This window comes from Apis mellifera, linkage group LG15 (assembly GCF_003254395.2).
Source record: "Apis mellifera strain DH4 linkage group LG15, Amel_HAv3.1, whole genome shotgun sequence".
Taxonomy (NCBI): Eukaryota; Metazoa; Arthropoda; class Insecta; order Hymenoptera; family Apidae; genus Apis; species Apis mellifera.
Genome location: NC_037652.1, coordinates 1,332,928 through 1,352,200, shown reverse-complemented (window position 1 = coordinate 1,352,200; position 19,273 = coordinate 1,332,928). Strand labels below are relative to the sequence as shown.

At 27.9% G+C, this 19,273-nt stretch overlaps 1 protein-coding gene across 6 annotated transcripts in view; it reads left to right on the top strand.

The window, feature by feature from the left end:
* Mad (MAX dimerization protein) overlaps positions 1 to 19,273 on the top strand; it is a 409,447-nt gene that overhangs the window by 8,267 nt on the left and 381,907 nt on the right. For all 6 annotated transcript variants that reach the window (XM_026445284.1, XM_026445282.1, XM_026445281.1 and 3 more), the window contains 2 exon segments: positions 2,294 to 2,387; positions 4,599 to 4,628. In XM_026445284.1, coding sequence (XP_026301069.1) covers positions 2,294 to 2,387; positions 4,599 to 4,628 — 124 coding nt within the window.

Genomic DNA, 19,273 nt, shown 5'->3' with positions numbered 1-19,273 from the left:
ATCATTATGAGATTTTTATAATGCAACATTTTTTTAGAACTTGCTAAAATATAATATTTTTATTAATTTTTATGAAATAATAATTTATTGCAATAACAAACTTAATCCAAACCTGAATCTAATTAAATTTTTTTTTTTTATATTGCAGAGAAAGAATATTCTAAAAGTTTCCAAACCAAGCAAATCATATAAAATAGATCAACTCTAATTCTCTATCCTATCTATAAATCCAACAACAACAATCATAATAATTAAAAAAAAAAGTCATCCAAACTCAACGAAACAAGCAAAAAAAAATCAAATTTTCTTCCATCATATATATATCTCCATTGTTCTAAAGTTCCCCCATGCAAAACAACATCCTCAGTTTCGTTCGAATTTTTGGAAACGAGTGGTTGCTCAATCCTCTCCTCTATGAATCGACAAACGAGTTTCATAAGGTCCCCTCCTCTCCCTTCCCCCACCCTCCTCAACGAACACACTAGCGCTAACTTGGCCGCACTATTCACCAGGCGAATTTCTCTTTTGCATGAGGCGGCCTTATGGTCATGGCATGCGAACGAGACGCTTTTCTTCTTTCACGAGGACAGATGGTCGATGCGTCGCGGCCGCTCGTTCTTTTTCACCGGTCGCCATTAAGCCCCGTGTCGCACGGTGACACGGAGGAGCGGAGAGGAGGAGACATCGGCAAAAGGTGGCATTTATAATTTACACCGATCGTTATGACGGTGACTAGTAACATCATTTCGAGCGATATTTCGATGGGTTTTTTTGCCACCTCCCCCCCCTCGTGTCCTTACTCTTAACTCGTCCTTAAGACTCGGCTCCGTTCGTCCACCTTACATAATATCAATCTCCCGTTCCGATGAGTGGACGCTTCAAGACCGTTCCAGGCCATGCTGCGCGCAATTTTCGTGATAAATTACAGCGCTCGCTATTTTTGCAACATTTTGTTTTGTCGCGGCGCGCAGGAATTTGTAGAGGAGACCGAGGGGGGAATGTTGAATTATCGCGCATGGCCTCTCGACGAGACTTCTCGACGAGGATTTCACTTTTCTAAGCAAACAGCTTTTACATTCCTCGAGGTTTCTTTCCGATGGATTTCGGCGAAGCGATGGATATATTCCGCGAGATTTTTCGGGATTTTCTCGCGTGCTTGTGTCGCGAAGTGTAGATGTATCGAGGAAATTTAGTTTCGTTCTTCTATGGATACGGTAGATCGTGAATTTTCGGAGGATTTGAGAAATTTGATGGATTTTTTATTGCGTTTCTCATGTTGTGAATACGAGAGAGAGAGAGAGAAAAAAATAATTTTCTTTTACCGTTTTAAATTGAAGAGTATTTTTATTTGTTACCATCATGAATATGTCATGTTGAATAAAATAAGAAATTTTTTACAAAGGAATAGCTACGACTATTTTTTTTTAGATTCAATTGATAATAACAATTGACAATAATACAATTGAAATAATAACGATATATAATAAGAATAATAATTATGACAATCTAAGCTAGATAAACAAAAAAATCTAACGAGTAAAAATTTCGTAGGATTTAACATTAAAAAAATTTTTATCAGAAACTACCACCACTGCATTTCTCATTATTCCAAAGTAAAAAAAAAAAAAGATTTGAAAAAATGCTCGTTCCCAACATCTCTCAATTACCCAATCCCCAAGATCCCCCATTCTCCCAGCCAAAAAACAATCTCCATCCCCTATCTCCCATTTATCCCTAACAACCTCTATATCCAGTCGATTCGAAACTGCCGATAGCTCGTAAATTGGCTCGTTTCCGCTCTCGTTCTCGCATTGTTACAATTTCGAATTTATTCGAGGCGAACGTCACGTGTGTGCATCGTTCGGTTCCCTGCAACACGTCGCGTGCGTTAACTGAAATCGTAACATAAATTCCGCGCTTTTCGACCGTCTCCCGGCATCTCTTCTCCGGCCGGCCGGCCAGCCAGCTTCCCCCTCCCTTTCGCTCTATTCTTCTCGTTCACTCGCTCGCTCTTAGTCCTTTCGTCCATCCTTGTCGTTCGAACGAGAACCGCTTCGTGTCCAGCTTTAATGCCGCTGTAAGTTATGTCGGGAAGAGGGAACGTGACTTTATTTCGCGACGGCTGTGTACGCGCGTGTGTGTGTTGCGTACGCGCGCTTTAACGAGTTGTGTTGGTCGCGAGGCGAGGCGAGCGGTTTTTTCTCGAGGGAGCGCGGCTATCTTTCGGAATTCGCGCGATGCGAACGGATACTGGGACCAGATACTGACCGAACCGATTGGTTTGTCATTGCAGAAGCTGAACATGGCTACGCTTCGACGATGCCGATGCCCGATGATATGCGGACGGTCACAAAAAGGCCAAAGACGAAAAAATCCCAGGGCAGCAGGTTGGTATCTTGACGAAACACGTCGATAAAATAGATTTTATACGTGTTTTTTTCGAATACTGTCTGTCGAGTTTGACAGTATCCTTTGTTTTTATCTTTTTTTACATTTTTTTTTTTTTTTATTTACGGTTTTCGTTATTTTTCTTTGTTCCCTTTTAATTGTTTTTGAGGAGATTTGATTCGATTTTATTTTGAGTAGGATAATAGGTTTGGGATATTGGAGTTTTATTGAGTTTTTGAAACAATGATATTTTGGAATTATTGAAATTTCAAATTTTGGGAGATTGAAAGTTGAAAAATTTGAAAAAGGGAAAATTGTTAAAAATTTAAAAATTTTATAGCCCAAAAGTTAAGAAATTTAAAATTTTTAAAAATGGAAGAAATATTGATAAATTTTAAAAATTTGAAAAATACTCGAATAAAAAAATTTAAGAATTCGAAAAATCAGAAAATTTGAAAATTTAACATAATTTGAATATTTGAAAGTTTGAAAAATAAATATTTTTCCAATATAAAGATAAAACTATGTAAATATTCTTTTTAAAGGAAATTTTATTTGATTTTTTTTTTGTATTTTTGTTGATAATTTATTGAATTCTTGATTAATAGTTATTACTCGTTATTTATAGATTTAAAGAACGATGGAATCGTTTATTTCGAAAAATTTAAATTCAAAATTAATATACAATTCAATATACGATACTTAATATCTTTTATAAAATATGTATTCAAGATTTTAATTATTTTTCGCGGAATATAAATGCAGTTATTGTACAAGATTATTGTATAAGATTAAAATAAAATCTGAACAAAGCATAGCTGAAAGTATATCTTATCAGTATGTTGAAGGTATTGTCGATAAATTTATTCTGAATTATGTTGATACGAAACACACTTCAAAAGCAGTTTCATCGTATATTGTGTCTTAAATAACTGCGCGGGAAGGTCATTGAACTCATTTCAAGAGTGTTCATCAATCGAAAACAGAATCGAAACCGACCATAAAATCTCTGTAATTCAATACTTGAAAATTTTAGTTGTCAGATCATTATTCCTTTATTTCATTATATAATAAAAATATTAAAATTTGCAATATTTTAATTCTTTAATATTTATTTTAATTTCTATTTCTATTTATTATTTTAAAATAATATATTTTTATAATATATTCATTTATTTTTTAATTCTTTATAAACGTATGAATTGAATTAAGAGTCATAGATAAATATTTTAGAAATTTTTCAGATGTTTTCAAAATTTAGAATAATAAGAAAATTGTATATAGAGATTTCATTCTCGAATTTATTAAACTTTTGAAGCTTAAATTGTCCCTAAAAAAATTTTGCATTTTGAAAATTTTGTTGAAAAAATTATTGTAATTTATTTATTTTAATATTATTATGTTTTATTCTATTTCTATTTTTATATATGATTTATATAAAAATTTTTAAAAACGTTTTAAACTCAAAAACACATTCGATAATCAATGAAAATGTTAAAATTATTTAATATGTTTAAATTATAAATTTATATTTATTGTAATTTTGGAGAAAGAAACTTATCATGCTTTATAAATCTCATCTTGTGTATTCTATGATTTTCTACTAATAATTGACTGGTTTTTGAATATCAGAAAAAGAATTATTTTATAAAATAAATTGCAATGAAAAAATTAAAAAATATTAATTTAAAAATGATTAATTCTTCAAACTCTCCTGTGGTTTAATTTTAATTACTAAGTAAAAAACAAGCCAATAATATTATAATTACTTATATTTGAAAATGCAGTCTTTTTTTTATTTTTATTTTTTTTTCTTATCTTATGTACACTTTCAATGGGATTAATATAAAATAAAATATAGAAAATATTATTATTATAAAATAAATTACGTATATTTGAAGAGCATGTATTTATCACAACTAAAATTTATAAATTATATATTTGACCATTATTAATAGTAAACATCATCAACAGATTTTATTTATTTAAATTATTTTTTTCATTCATTTATTTAAATTATTTTCTTATAAATTCCTACATCTCATTTGCTTTGCAAAGAACATTTAGAAGTTTCTTGCTTCCCGCCTGTTTTAATTTCCTTAGCCACTTAAACACATCGTTTTCCCTTCCATTTCTTTCTTAATAACGCCAAAGCAAACGATTTCGCTGCTTTGAAGTCTAACAAGAACGTTTTTTTCTTTCTTTTGCAGGACAACTCATAACGAGCTGGAGAAAAATAGGTGAGTACTTCATTTATCTCATTAACTTAATCCTATTTCGCCCTCTTGTTTTGTTTTACTCGCATAATTAGAGAGAGCATAGCGCACGAATACTGGACAAAGTCGCCATCATTCACTGAAAGCAAACGAGAATTAGATATCTCATTCTCCTTAACAACATCTCTTTATTTTAATTCGATTAATTTATACAAGAAGATTTTTAATTTTAAAAGTTTTTCATACGTTGATTAATTTGATTTGTTTATTTTCCAGATAAAGCAATGAAAAAAAATCATTTTACTTTTTCATCAGCGATTATTTTCATTTTTATTTCGTGTTAACAGATTTTGTTGTTATGTTTTTGTTGAATTGAATTGAAATAATTTTTTTCATCAATTTCTATTTTTTAATGTCATTATTATTTATTGAAACAATAGAATATAAAAATTGATAATCAAATAGTTAGCATTGTTAACAACACTGAAATAATTAAAAAATGAAAAGCATTCAATATAATTATAAATAGATCTCTTTGGAAAAGATAAACTATTCAATATATTTTTTAATTTTCTTTAATTAGCAATATTTTTTAAAATTATTTAGGTTTTAGCATAACTATTGGCATGAAAAATTTTACTTATTAATTTTTATTATGTAAATAATAACAATTTTGATAATCATTATAGTTTATTATTTATCTAAAAAAGAAGAAAAACTATTTTAAATATACAATATTGTATACTTCAAATATTTGTAAAATATAATTTAATATATTTTAAATGCGTTGGAAAATTTATAATTATATTTCATAAAATTGCATTGAAAATGACAAATATTTAAATAATGTCAGAAATAATTACGATATTGGCAACAGTCAATTCCATGTTTCTTGAAATTTTATAAAAACACAGTTCTTCCAACATAAAATATAATTCAATGTTTTAAATATAACATTGATTTCTGATCAATTTATTCCTTTTATCAGAAATACTCTTACGACACATGGACGAGCCTCGTGTCATGCGTCAGGCTGCAAACGTACAAATACAAATTCATATTGAATTATCCCCGCCAACTCTCTCTGTATTAACAATTTAAATTAACAAATTAAATCGCTTTCAATTCATCTCGATAAAAGAAAAGAGAAAAGAAATTTATATATTTGACGGCGACGAGAGGAGGATGAATAGTTCCATAACGGGACAAATGATTGTTCTCAGTCGCGTGTTAAATTGAAAGCAATTTACGATTATCTGTGGCCGTTGTTCGCGACGGTATATAAAGGGCCTGGTCTGTTAATTAACATGCGTGATACGTGCGATTAGACGCGACCCTTTTATATATAATATATATATATATACACACCGGGTCAGGAAAGTTCGAAATGGAGCGGAACAATGGCCGACCAGATCCAACTTGGGTTGGAACAGGTTTCTAAGGGTTGCCGCTTACCCTAACCCCGATTGTCGACGTGATTTATAAGTCGTGGAGCCACGCTCTCGCTCTCTTGCGACCGTTCTTATTGCCACGGGAGTGTATGAAAGCGAAATATAGTTCACTAGATCGTCAACAGAGAGAGAACTTATGATTTGTTACTCTTTCGTGGCGAGAGGATGATCGATAAGAGTGTCGCGTGTTCGAGGAACAGATTTCGTTCGAGTGGAATTTTCGAGTTTGCGTTTTCGAGGATATACACTGGATACATCAGCTTGAAGCACTTTAGTGCAGTTGTGCATTTCGCATTTTTTTCATTGGACAATAAATAGAAAGAAATTTATGTATAGGACGTCTCGCTGAAATGTTTACTATCTTTTTATTGTTATTATTATTCGTAGCTGGAAATATTTTGATGAAAGTTTCGACGGATTTTTATATTTTTTTACGAGTCGAGAGAATTTATGAAAGTTAATTTTAATTTTTTAAATGGAATTTTGTGTTTTTTTTTTTTAATGTACGCTTGATTTTGTAATAAATTAATTTCTCACCCGAATTTAAATCGGAAATCAATTTCATGATTCTTAATTCTATTTCTACTTTTCGAATTTTTATTTCGAAAATCTAATTTAATAAGTAAAAAAATTTCAAGATACATTGTACTTTAACGTACATAATTTTCACGTGAAATTTATTTTTATTTGTCGAATTTTTAAATTTTATATGTTCTCATTTCAACAAATAAGAAAAAAATTAAAAGTTAAAAATATAATTTAAAAATATTTGTATGTATAATTTTCTGAAAATTAGAAATATCGTTTGAAAGAATCGTTTGCTGAACAGAAATCTATTTGATCATTGAAGTTCAATCACTTTAGTCCTCTTTAATCCAAAACCAAGACGTTGTTCTGCAACTTTCCTTGAATTAGAAGTACAGGCCACGAAACATGGTTCTTAGCCAAAAGCAAATGGAAGCAAACGTCGTGCAAACATCCCGATTGCTCTTCGTCAAGCAAGAATGATCACAAACGAAAGGTTAGCTTTGATTCTGCAACAGTATTCTCTATCTCAATTTTCTTGTGCTTTCAAACTATTGGAATGACGATTATATAATACAAATTTCTCGAGATAAGATTAAATAGCAAAGGTTCAAATAGAAAAAAAAAATAAATAATTTAATTTATTTGACGAATAATGGAGAATATTGCAAAATTATTAATATATTATATTTCCTTTTTAAAATTATATATTTCATAATATTTTATAATATATCAATATAATTTTTTTTTAATATATTAATGAATTTGAAAAATTTTTCTAATATTCTTTTTATTATTTCACTATTTTTTTTTCCAAATTGATCTTATAATTTTATGAAATTTAACTTTAAAATGATATATATGTTTGTTTAAATTATAGAAATTTTTATCGTGAAAGTATTTTTTTTAATCAATATCGATATATTTTTTAATAATTTTGTAATAAAAACGATCTTGACGGTGATCATCTATATAAATATTACGTCAAAAAAACTAAAGAGAACTTTTTTGCAGTGTATAAATAATGGTAATTGCAATGAATAATTGGTACATTTAAAGTTTTAATCCGTCTCGTACTGTGACAAAATTATATTTAAGAAAGAACGCAAAACTTCAGCGATTAGACTCACCTCTTTCGAATGAAAAGAAAATTATTCTTCATATACTTATGCTCTATATATATATATATATACTCACAAAGTTTCATTAAAATCAGAGTTTTCAGGTTCTCTTCTTTATTGGATTTCTTTATTAATCCTTTCAAAATGAATGAAACAATGCATCCAAAGTGACTTTTATAAAGATTATAGAGATGTTAATTTTTCTTGGGATTATTAACAAGAAATAAAATTCATTTTGGAAATTAAATTTGTTCCCTCTTTCATATCATATTTTGTATTATTATAATATATTGTATTTATTACAGAAAAGAAAAATTCGAAAAGGAAAAAAATTAATGAAGAAATCGTAGAAAATGACCCTCTTTTGAACTCTTTTTGTTGTACATCTTTTGTTGTTCATTTTAGAAGAAGTTTATATGGAAATGAAGTGTTTTTCTGAAAGCATGTACATATTTCTTTGGCAGACAAAGGATTAAAAAAATTCAAATGATCAAGGAGAAAGGACAATTTTACATACAAAGAAAGTTTCATTAAAGTCAGAAGTTCATAGTTTGAGCGATTTCCTTACTTTATTAAAATGGTAAATAATCTCTCTCTTGAAAATCTTTTGAAATATTTTGTACATATACAAATGCCTTTTATTCATCTTACATCTTCCACATTCAAGTGGTAACTAACTTCCAAAGATACGTATTTTATTTATTCTGTCAAAAGATTTGAAATGATTGATTCCATTCCATTTCTTTTTAATTTCTTAACTTTTGATAGAATAAAGAATAACAATCTTTAATATATTCTTTTACTTATATATATATAATATTAAATTAATCACGTAATTAACAATTCAAACATTTCAATATATCGAAAAAATCTAAAACTTATGATTTATTCAATAATTTAATTTTTTATCCCCTCTCATTTAATATAATATTTCAACAAGACACGATCGATCTACTCCATCATTCCATTCAAACAATCTCTCGAACGGATGCATGTTTCATCGTTCCCGCGTAGAGGATTGAAAATGTGCATAAACGCAAAAAAAAAAAGAAAAAAAAATCGTAGGCTTTGTTATTCGCTTGTACACCTTTTTGCCGCACGCCAGGAACAGCCAGAAAACTCGGTACACACGGTGTACCGGGCACACACGGGGCGCGTAGAACCCGGAGATACGCATGCTAGGGGATGATGGTCTGTACATATATGTATATAACCCGGTAACGGGAAAGAGAGTGAGAGAGAAAGAGTGAGAGAGAGAGAGAATGAATCGTAGGGAGAGAGGGTATCGATTTTTTTTTTGTCCCCAAGCGACGAAAGCGCAGCGGGAGGAGTGGTGCGTGGCACAGAAACGGACAATGTAAAAGCCCACACTGCCAATCGCCCCGTTACACCACGTAGTTACGTTACATAACGCAACGCAACCCAACGAGACGCTGATGGAATCCGTGGCACACGAGGCTTCTCTAATACCGTTTAGGTCGGACGTCAAAAAACGGATGTTGTGTCTGTTTTTTTAATATCCGTCGCAATATTACGTTGCGAGGCATAGGAACGCGTAAACCGAACGTGCAACCGCTTCTGTGCCTTGCGACACAATGCTACGACGGGTAAGACGGATGGTAGTGTCAGTTTTTTGACGTTCGGGTGATCTCGGCCTTAATCGGCCGGTTCCGCCGTTCTTGAAACGCGACACGCTAATTACGCTTTACGTACATGAATTTCAAATTTCTAATTTCGAACATGTAAATCTTTATTCACATGCTTCGTGAATTTTGATATTTTTATTTCGTTATTTTTACTAATGAATGATTTCTTTTTATCTTTTAATTATATTCAACAGGTCTAAGGATTCTATGGATAGTTAATCGAATAATTTTTATATCGTTTTCGGTTGTTTATTTGTATCATTATTTTTGGAATAGTTTGGAATAAGATTTTTTTTATTATTAAATTAATAATTTTTCTCTTTTTTCTGATCATTAATTTTTGTGATCAATTATTGCTGTAAGAATATATTAAATTTTAAAATTTTAACAAAATCTTGTTAGAAAATCTTTTAACGTTATAAAAATAAATAAAAATTTTCTTTTTTTTCTGATAAATTTATTATTTTTTTTTTTAGATTTACACTCTATTATTATACGTTTTGTTTCTAATAAATAAATTAATAAATATGCCAAAAATGTGACAAATAAATTTGAAATTGTATCATAGGATTTCACGTATTCGAACACGACAATTGTGCCAACATTGTAAATATTTATCATAAAGTTTATATGAGATAATATTTTTCTTCTAAAATCGACTTGTCATATGGACAAATTATTTGTCTTTGTTATGAATCTATTTAACTTTTATAATGTCTGATCTATTTAAATTTGAAGATTTATGTTTCTAAGAAATATTAAACAGGGAAGTGCGTCTTTTTCAAATTTATTTGCATTATCTTTACATTTTATCTGCAAAAATTTTGTTTACTGTACATTAGATTGAAATATCATTTTCTCATATATATTTTAAAATTTAAAATTTATTGAGTAAAAAATTATGTTAATTAAAATAAATTTTACGCATATTTTTAATTTTTACAAAAATTTGAAAGCAGTAAGAAATTTTAAATAAAAACTTAAAAAAATTATTCCAAACTTTTGTATGATAGTGTATATTAGAATGATGATACAATTCTAGAAAAAATATTTTCTATTAATTTGAATAATTTTATTCACCTATTATAAATAAAATATTTGATATCGTTATTAATTAAAAATTAATAAATTAATAAATTAAATAACTTAAGAGATTAATATATAACAAAAATGATTTTTATTACAAAATTCATAAAATACATTTCCTTCCAACATCATAAAATAATAAATAAATTCATGGGATATGGGTGCCAATATAGGTCTCGAAAATTTATTTTTTCGTTGATCAAAAGTGATCTCGTACATTCCCATGCTCTGCTTTGATGGTTGGCTAAATTTACGGTACAGTTTTCTTTCCGTCTTTTTTTCTGGCGAAAAATAATATCTTCAATTACTTTCCAGTAACCAGTCAGCTTCTGTCAGAGACGAACGATTTTAATTAGCTATGAATACGAATGAAGTCGTTCGGTTCAATTTTAATTATATAGGAATCACAATACTTTGCCGAGATTCTGAATCTCGAGGATTTTTTTATTTTTCTCATTTTTTTTTTTTTTCTCACGAGCTATCCTCTGTGATACCTACTAGTCTACGGGAATTTGAATTTAAATAATTTTGCTTGGGCTTTTCCGAATCCCATGGCGTTCGAATTAACGTGGCTGAATTTCAAAGTAATCCTCGCGGTGAGTATTCCAATAGGAAAAACTTGCTTGAAATTCATATTACATTTAGTTTTGAATAGCCGTGGGATGACGGAACTTTATCTAACGAGAAACTTTGTAATTGTCACGTTTCCGTTACTTTCTAATTTAATTTATTATTCGTTTAAATACTTCTATTTGCCTTTCGAAATGAATAGCTTCTTTCGAAATTTTTTTCTTTCCCATTTTTTTTTTTATACGATAAGAAAATGTTCTTTTTTTTTTTTTATAACAGATAAATATATGCCAAAGTATTTAGAACTATTTACAAATTTGTGCGAAGATAAGTATAAATGATTAATTAAATTTAGAAGAATTGTGTTCAATTATAATGAATTTGAAAAATATTTTTCCAAAGAAGATTCATGAATGAAAATTTTCTTATTCAATTTCCATATATCTAACTTTTATTAAATTTTAAACAATCATTTTTAAAATTAAAATTATAAAAGTGATGAAAAAAGTTTCTTTTGTTTCTCGAAATCATGAATTTTATAAAATGTATGGATATTTATATCTTTTTTCTCTAGCATTTGGCAGAGTAAGAATAGTTGTATTAACGAATAAACTTTTTTTAAAATTTTCTGCATCTTTTCTTTCTATCACAAGAAACAAAAAAATTTGTTAATAAATATGTATGATTTGTAAAAAAATATTTATTAGTCGATTCTTATTAATCATTTTATCCATAATTCATTTGTAACCTTATTTATTTATATTCTCAATTATAAAAGGAAAGATTAATATTATACAAAATATAATAAAATATTTAATATTAAGATTTCAATTTCAATGAAAAATATTGTAAATATTTACAATATTATTCTATTTAGGATATCCAAAAAAAAAAAATTTATATTGATAAGAAGAAAAAATATATATATATATTCATTTATGTTATATATGTAAATACTCATGTAAGTAAAATCGAGAATGATCGAGGAAAAAATATGCAGATGAAATATATGTCATTCACATAAAATAATGCAAATGTATGAAATGTGAAAAAAAAATATGTATTTCCATAAAAATTAACTATCAATGATGAAATTATCAGTGATTAATATTTGATTAGTTTTTTCATCGATGCAAAAAGACGTCAGATGAAAACAGATCTTGGCGCTACATGGAATTACGATGCAAAAACAGGTCGGGTAATCATATCCTAGAAAACTGATCCGCATTCACCGCGGCTCTTGATTTACGTTTCTTTAAACCTCAAATAGAAGCAGTCTTTATACTCGATAGAATTACAAGTAAAATGGGTCGAATAATCACGCTCTGGAGAACTGATCCACATTCACCGGGTGATTCTCGATACTCATCCTTTGAAAAATATATTCGATGCCTCCTCTTCTCTCTTCGATCCTCTGTTAACCACGATCCATCTTGATCCTGGATAACGGTTCTGCTCCTCGAAAGTGTCAGAGATAAAGAGAGCGAAGCTATTTTCAGCTTTTAAAATTTCGTGTCATGCAAGAATCTATTTATAATAAAATCGAGACAATTTTTTGCAAGTAATTTTATTTAAATTAAACAAATTTATTTTATCATTTTATTCAATTTCATTGTTTTATATTAGAATGGAAAGAATTTTCAATATCATGATTTCATAAATTTTTGTAATTAAAGATGGAATTTTTTAACAACGAAACATATATTGTTGTTAAATAATTTAAAGATATGAAAATGATTATGTTCCTTGTTTTCCATTCGAAATGATTTTAAATATAATTGGAACTCGATAAATTCTTTTTCTAATTTTTTTCAATAAAAAATAACTTGAAATCATGTGAATTTTCATTTCACCAGTATAATAATGTCAGAAAATTAATATCAAACAGAAAGTAATTGAACCTTAAGGAACATAAATTTTCTCTTCATTTCATTAACTTTGTAATTAGAGCGGAACGAAACACATGTAGAAGTAAGTTTTTTTTTTTTTTTTTTTTGGTTTTTACAACTTTTAATGAAACTTGCTTTCTATAAATAGATTTATGAAATGTAAACTTCAAATATAAATATAATCAAATTTTTTTTTCGCAAACCAGTTAAAAATTGTTGTGTATTTATCGATTTTATTCTTGTTCAGTAATATAATTTCTTTTTTTAGCAAATATTTCTTATTGCGTAGAATAATTTTTAAAATTTGAAATAAATTAAAAAATTATTTCAGAAAATTTTTTAACATCACTCATTTCTATTCTAAATGTAATTTTATATATTCATTTTCAATTGATGATACAATAAAAATAATAATTATTTAAAAATAAAATTTTTATTTCAAAAATTAATTTCTAGATAATCTTTCATATATTAAATTCATAAGATTAGATGCAATCAAACAAATTTTGATTTTTTCCACTTCATCCAGTAATCATATTAAAAAAATAATAATAATAATTTGATCTAAATTTTCTCTTCATTCATTAATTTGACTATGTCTCTCATGAAAAAAAAAAAAATAATAGAAAGGTTATATCTTATTTAACATGTCCACACGAGAATATCGTGAAAACATTGTTTGCCAAGTCGTCGCAATTGGTTTCATTTTTCACGTATTCCACGTGTTTCCAAACGGTGTTCGCCATTGGTGGCGTGCGTGCGAGCCACGGTAATTTCCAATCGCAATAGCATGTTATCAGAAACACGAACAGAAAACCTTCACCGAGGGTGCATGCAAAGTGACTGTACCTCGTTCACGCAGGGTTGCAACAGGAACGACGTATAATGACAGGAATTTTAATTAATTGCTATAATAACTGCGCGTCCATCGCGCGGACAGTGAATTTGCATTTGTTTTCGCCAACAGATCGCGACGATTCTCTCGTTGCCGAGCGGCAACGATGATAGCCGGAAGTAGCCGAGCGCTGGAACGAAATGGAAATATTTCTCTCTCTCTCTCTCTCTCTCTTTTAGAGATTCTTATACGATAAAAAGATCGTTCCGCGATATAGTTGGTTTAAATGTCCTTTAGATATTCTTTGTACAATTTAATTCAATCGTTGATTAATGGTTTTAATTCTTGTGCTGTTAGATACATAAAAAGTGAAATGAAGTGAGGTTAGGAAAGATTCTTAAAATAGATAAAATGAAAATGAATATTACTTTGAATTCATGCATTTTTATAAATATTAAATTTCTCATGATTTATAAAGAAATAATATTTTAAATGATATATTTTATGAGATTATATTTTATAATATATATAAATTATTAAGAAATATTATAAATATTTTAATAAGAAAAGTGAATAATTCGTATATAAATAATAATTTTAAATATAATAAATATTGATATATTAATAATAATGTATATATAATTATATAGAATAAATAATATATATTATTTATTTTGATATTAAATGGAACAATATCCTGCAAAATAATATTTATTTACTTATGGAAAGATTTCAATTTTCTTCTAGTTGTTTTAACTTAATATAAATATTCTTTTATTTTACTTAAAAGTTTATTTCCGACATTCGTATTATGTTAGATTATATAATAATTTAAAATTTCATTTTTAGAATATTTAGGCGGATTTTAATTTATCATTATTATTATCAAAACAGAAAATTCTCTATTACAATAATTTTTTCACTAATATCGAAAAGATCATGTAATAGATCGTATCTTCAATAAACAATTGTTTTTAAATAAATAAAATCTAGTAAAATCGTAATAATGCCTTTCGTGATCGAAAAAATCATGGAACAGATCGCGATAATTTTTACGATTTCTCCAAAACGAAGATCGAAGTTTCGGAGAACGAGTTTTCATGCAGATATCTCGTTACTCCAAGAACTGTTTCCGGTGAAAAAAGATTCGTGCTCCGTTGATATGCAATAACCGCATGATGTCTGCATGTTAACAAAACGATACGAACAGAAACTCTTTGTCGTATGGCAGTCGAGTGAAATTTGAAAGGATTTTTATTTTCTTATTTCCTGACCTGGCACACCTTAAATCTTTGTCTCTTGCGTTCCTCGTGGAACGGAAATCTCTAAAACACAGGCCAGAAACTGAAGTTTGCAAATTTAATGAGACTTCTATATATGTGATTGTTGAAAACTTGATGTAATTCTGTAGAGCAAAGAGATAAAATTAGATTTTTTACGTTATAAATGATAGATCTTGAAAATATTTTTAAACATTCATAAAAATAATTTTAAAAATTTATAAATATTCAATGGATATGAACTTTATCACAAATCAGAACGGATGAGAAATTTTTTGAATTTTAATCTCTAAAATTGAAGTTTGCAAATTTAATGAGGGTTTTTCGTATCACTGGTGGAAATTCGCTGTAATTTTAAAGTAAAGGATTAAATTTTGGCTAAAACTATTTATAATAGTTCTTAAAAATAATTTAAATTTAAAATTAGATTTTTGATATTTATTATTTATGAATTATGATTGCATTGAATCTTAAAATGAGTATCTCACTATTTTTTAAAAAAAATTATTGTATCATGTGATGTCTCAATTATGTTTATAAGGCTAAATTACAATACATATTTCAAATTGATTTGTGTTAGTAAGTTTATAATACTTTTAAAAACTTAATAAATCATTCTAGTAATTTTATTAATTACAAGAGACATTTTTAGAGTGATATATAATAATATATAAATTAGTCGAAGGTAATTCAAATTCATAATAGTTTTTTTTCATTACGCTGCGTTTTTAACATAAAATAAATATATAATTAATCTATATATCATTTGAAAAAAAAATGTATGACTAATTTACATGCGATTAGATATTAAAAATATATACATATATATATATATATATATATAATTAAACCACATGCGATTTGAAAATAAATATACGATTAATTTATATATATATATATATATATATATAATTCTAAAATAACTATGTATAATTAAACTGCAATATGTAATATTATACTTCAAAAATAAATATATGTATAATTAAACTGCATGCATTATGCAATATTATACTTGCTACATTTATAAATAAACTCACGTGCTGCATTTAAATCAAATTTTAAACTTTCAAATTTAAAATTAATAACATAATAATTTTACATCAATTAAATATATAATGACTCATATTGACATTTGCCATGATGCATTAGAATTTATTACGTATAAATATAGTTTATAATTACATTCTTTATTATAATATTATCAATTGCATTTAAATGCATTAAATGTATTAATAAAATGTTATAACCGGTAGAAACATAAATTTCTACTTATTTAATTCAAAAATAAACGACGAATTAAATAACGATTAAATTTAATTATTACAAAAGTATCGAAATACAATAGTTTACTGTAATAAACTCCAGTAAGAATTAAACTTTCTGTTTCTAATTAAGAGTGTTTTAATAATCGAATTATAATTAAATGTATTTAAAAAAAAGAATGAATATATTTTATCATTATTTATATTTTTATCATTGCGATCAAACGTTTCGCTTTCAAGTAATTTATAATCTCGCGCGATTCGAGATCAAATATCGCGCATGCGCGCATGAATTCGCATCGCACCGCAGATGTTAATTTCCCAACTGTTGCTATTTACGACGACGGTCGTGAAACCGTTTGGACGAGCGTACGGAACGGAACGGAACGGAACGGAATTCGGAAATGGTGAAATTATAACGACGACCGTGTCCACGCGAATAATCGATAGAGGTGGGGACAGGCGGCGCGGGAAAATCGAGCTCGATTCGAATCATTCATTTGTTTTAACATTATCCGGTATGCTTTGTTGACGATAAATTGCGGTTACGGAGTAATTTCCAGTCCCCGTTGCGTGTTTATTACCATCTCGCTCCGCGAGTGCGCCATGCGAATAAGTAAATATTTGCGAAAATTCGAGACGATAAGAATTTTGTCGCAAACTGGGTTAACGGTATTTAATTATGCTTTGTTTCCTGTTGCGAATGCGAGTTTCGCGTGGTCTTTTACCTTAAATTATTATACCCTTGGCTAATATTGATTATAAGTGTTTGATTATATATGTTTATCATGTATTATGAATGATATTTGAGTAATTTATTCTTGTGCTCGAAATATTAAAATGTTAAATTTAAAAAATTTCTTCGAATTTCTTATTGATTTGAAATTGATTCGAAATGCGGAAAATAATAATTTGTACGAATAATATCATACAAGATGTATTATGACAAGATGTAAATTTGTTTCTATTTAACAATAAATCAATTGAGCTCAAATCTTGACTTTAATCGGAACGATTTTAACAGTCTGTTACAATATTGAGAAAAAAAATTACGTTCTTGATTAATAATTCTAAAAATATATAGTTTGTTGAGATTTTTATTTTTGATAAAAGTAATAATCTTGAAATTTTTAAAATCTCACGGTATTTCAAATTTAAAAATATAAATAAGGATAATATAAATTGAAATAAGAATTAATTTAATAATAATCTTGAGAAGAATTAAAAGAAGAGATGGAAAATAATTTAAATAGGATTATACGGAAAGATTACAAAGACGATATAAGATTACAAGATAATAAGAGAGATTACAAGAATGGAATTACAATGGAACTTTTACAAATGGATTATTACATCTTTCTTGGCATTATAACTATTATTACCACCAGCAGTAATATAAGATTTCATTAAAAGCATTACATATCAAATTTTGAAAATTTATGTCTCGTATCAATATAACTTTCCTTTGATTCATCTCAGTTTGTATCATCATAATATTATATTTATCGTTAAAATAAATATCCTTTTCAAAGGATAGTTAATGTTTCTCGAATTTTTCTCCAATTTTTCCAATCCCCTCAAGTTGACAAATAATTATTTATTCTTCTCGAAGTTTTCAACTTGGTGATGGCCGTTGAATAGAAGAATCCATCGTGCAGAATTCTTTAGAAATCTCGTTAAGAAACGATTGGTCAAGAGCAAATTGGCAATGCGTTTTTAATTGGTTACGTTTGTGCATCACGCGCAGAGGGATATCATATGATCGTTTCGCTGGATATTTTTATTCTTTAACGAACAACCTCTCGATGTTTCGAGAGAACGAACAATGATTTACGAATTGGAAATTAATCCCTATAATGAGCAAGCGTTTAATAGCTTCTTATTAATTATTAACTTATTGTTCCGCGATAATACAAATTTTTTCATCTCGTCGATAAATATTCCTCGAAAAACTTGGTTCAACTTATTCGAATATTTTTGTTGGGAAATTATGCAAAAAGCTGGGACTGGACCGAAACCCCCCAGCTAACTTCAACCGGCTCTAATTAAAAGTTGCCCGTGCTCTTAACACACGGAACGTCACGGAATGCTTTCCAAACGTCGTTTCAATATCAAACTGTATAAAATTTTATTCGAATAGCAACCGAGAAACTAATTTGCTCGTTCCATTGCACTCAGAAAATGTTCGCGAGATATGCAAATATTATCATGGGAAAATAAATTTAATTTACTCGTATTATATACATCGTGTTACCATTAAAAAAAAAAAATGAAATTTGTAGTAGATAAATAAATGGATGAACGAACGTTTCTTTCTTATTAAAAATTTATTTCAAATTTTTTTTTTTTTAAATAGATTCTTTTAGATTTTTAGAATTACAACATTCATTTTTTACATATCATTTACAATTAATTAGATTCAAATTTGTTATATTTTGTATTATTCGATGATACTTTCTCATATTATAATTATTTCATCTAATGAAAATTAACATCGTAATATAATCTATTTCCATACAATAATCTATTCAATCGATGTGATTTTATAACACTGTAATTAGCTAAGGAAATACATGCATATATATTTGTAATGATTGCTTCACACTATGCGAGTTAGATCCTGAAATCAATAACGATTATACAACTACTTAATTAAAGAATGATCGACTCGAAAATACCAGCGATCATTTGTCGATAACCAGGTTAATCATCGATCGTGCATAGAAGTACTGTAATTAATTTTATATATATTTTTTTCGATTCTTATAAAATATTGTATTCGTACGATTATTGACTATTCTGAACTGATACTATTTTATAACGAATGGTGATTATTTTGTGATTAAATAACGATCAATTTTTACGAAAATTTATTGATGTTTTCATAGATTCTTTTATAATAACTGATTGATTATTCCTTTTATGTTTAAGGATTTTATTTTTACAATGAAATTGAGTAAGGAAAGATACTATATGTGTTTCAATAAATATTTATACAATTATT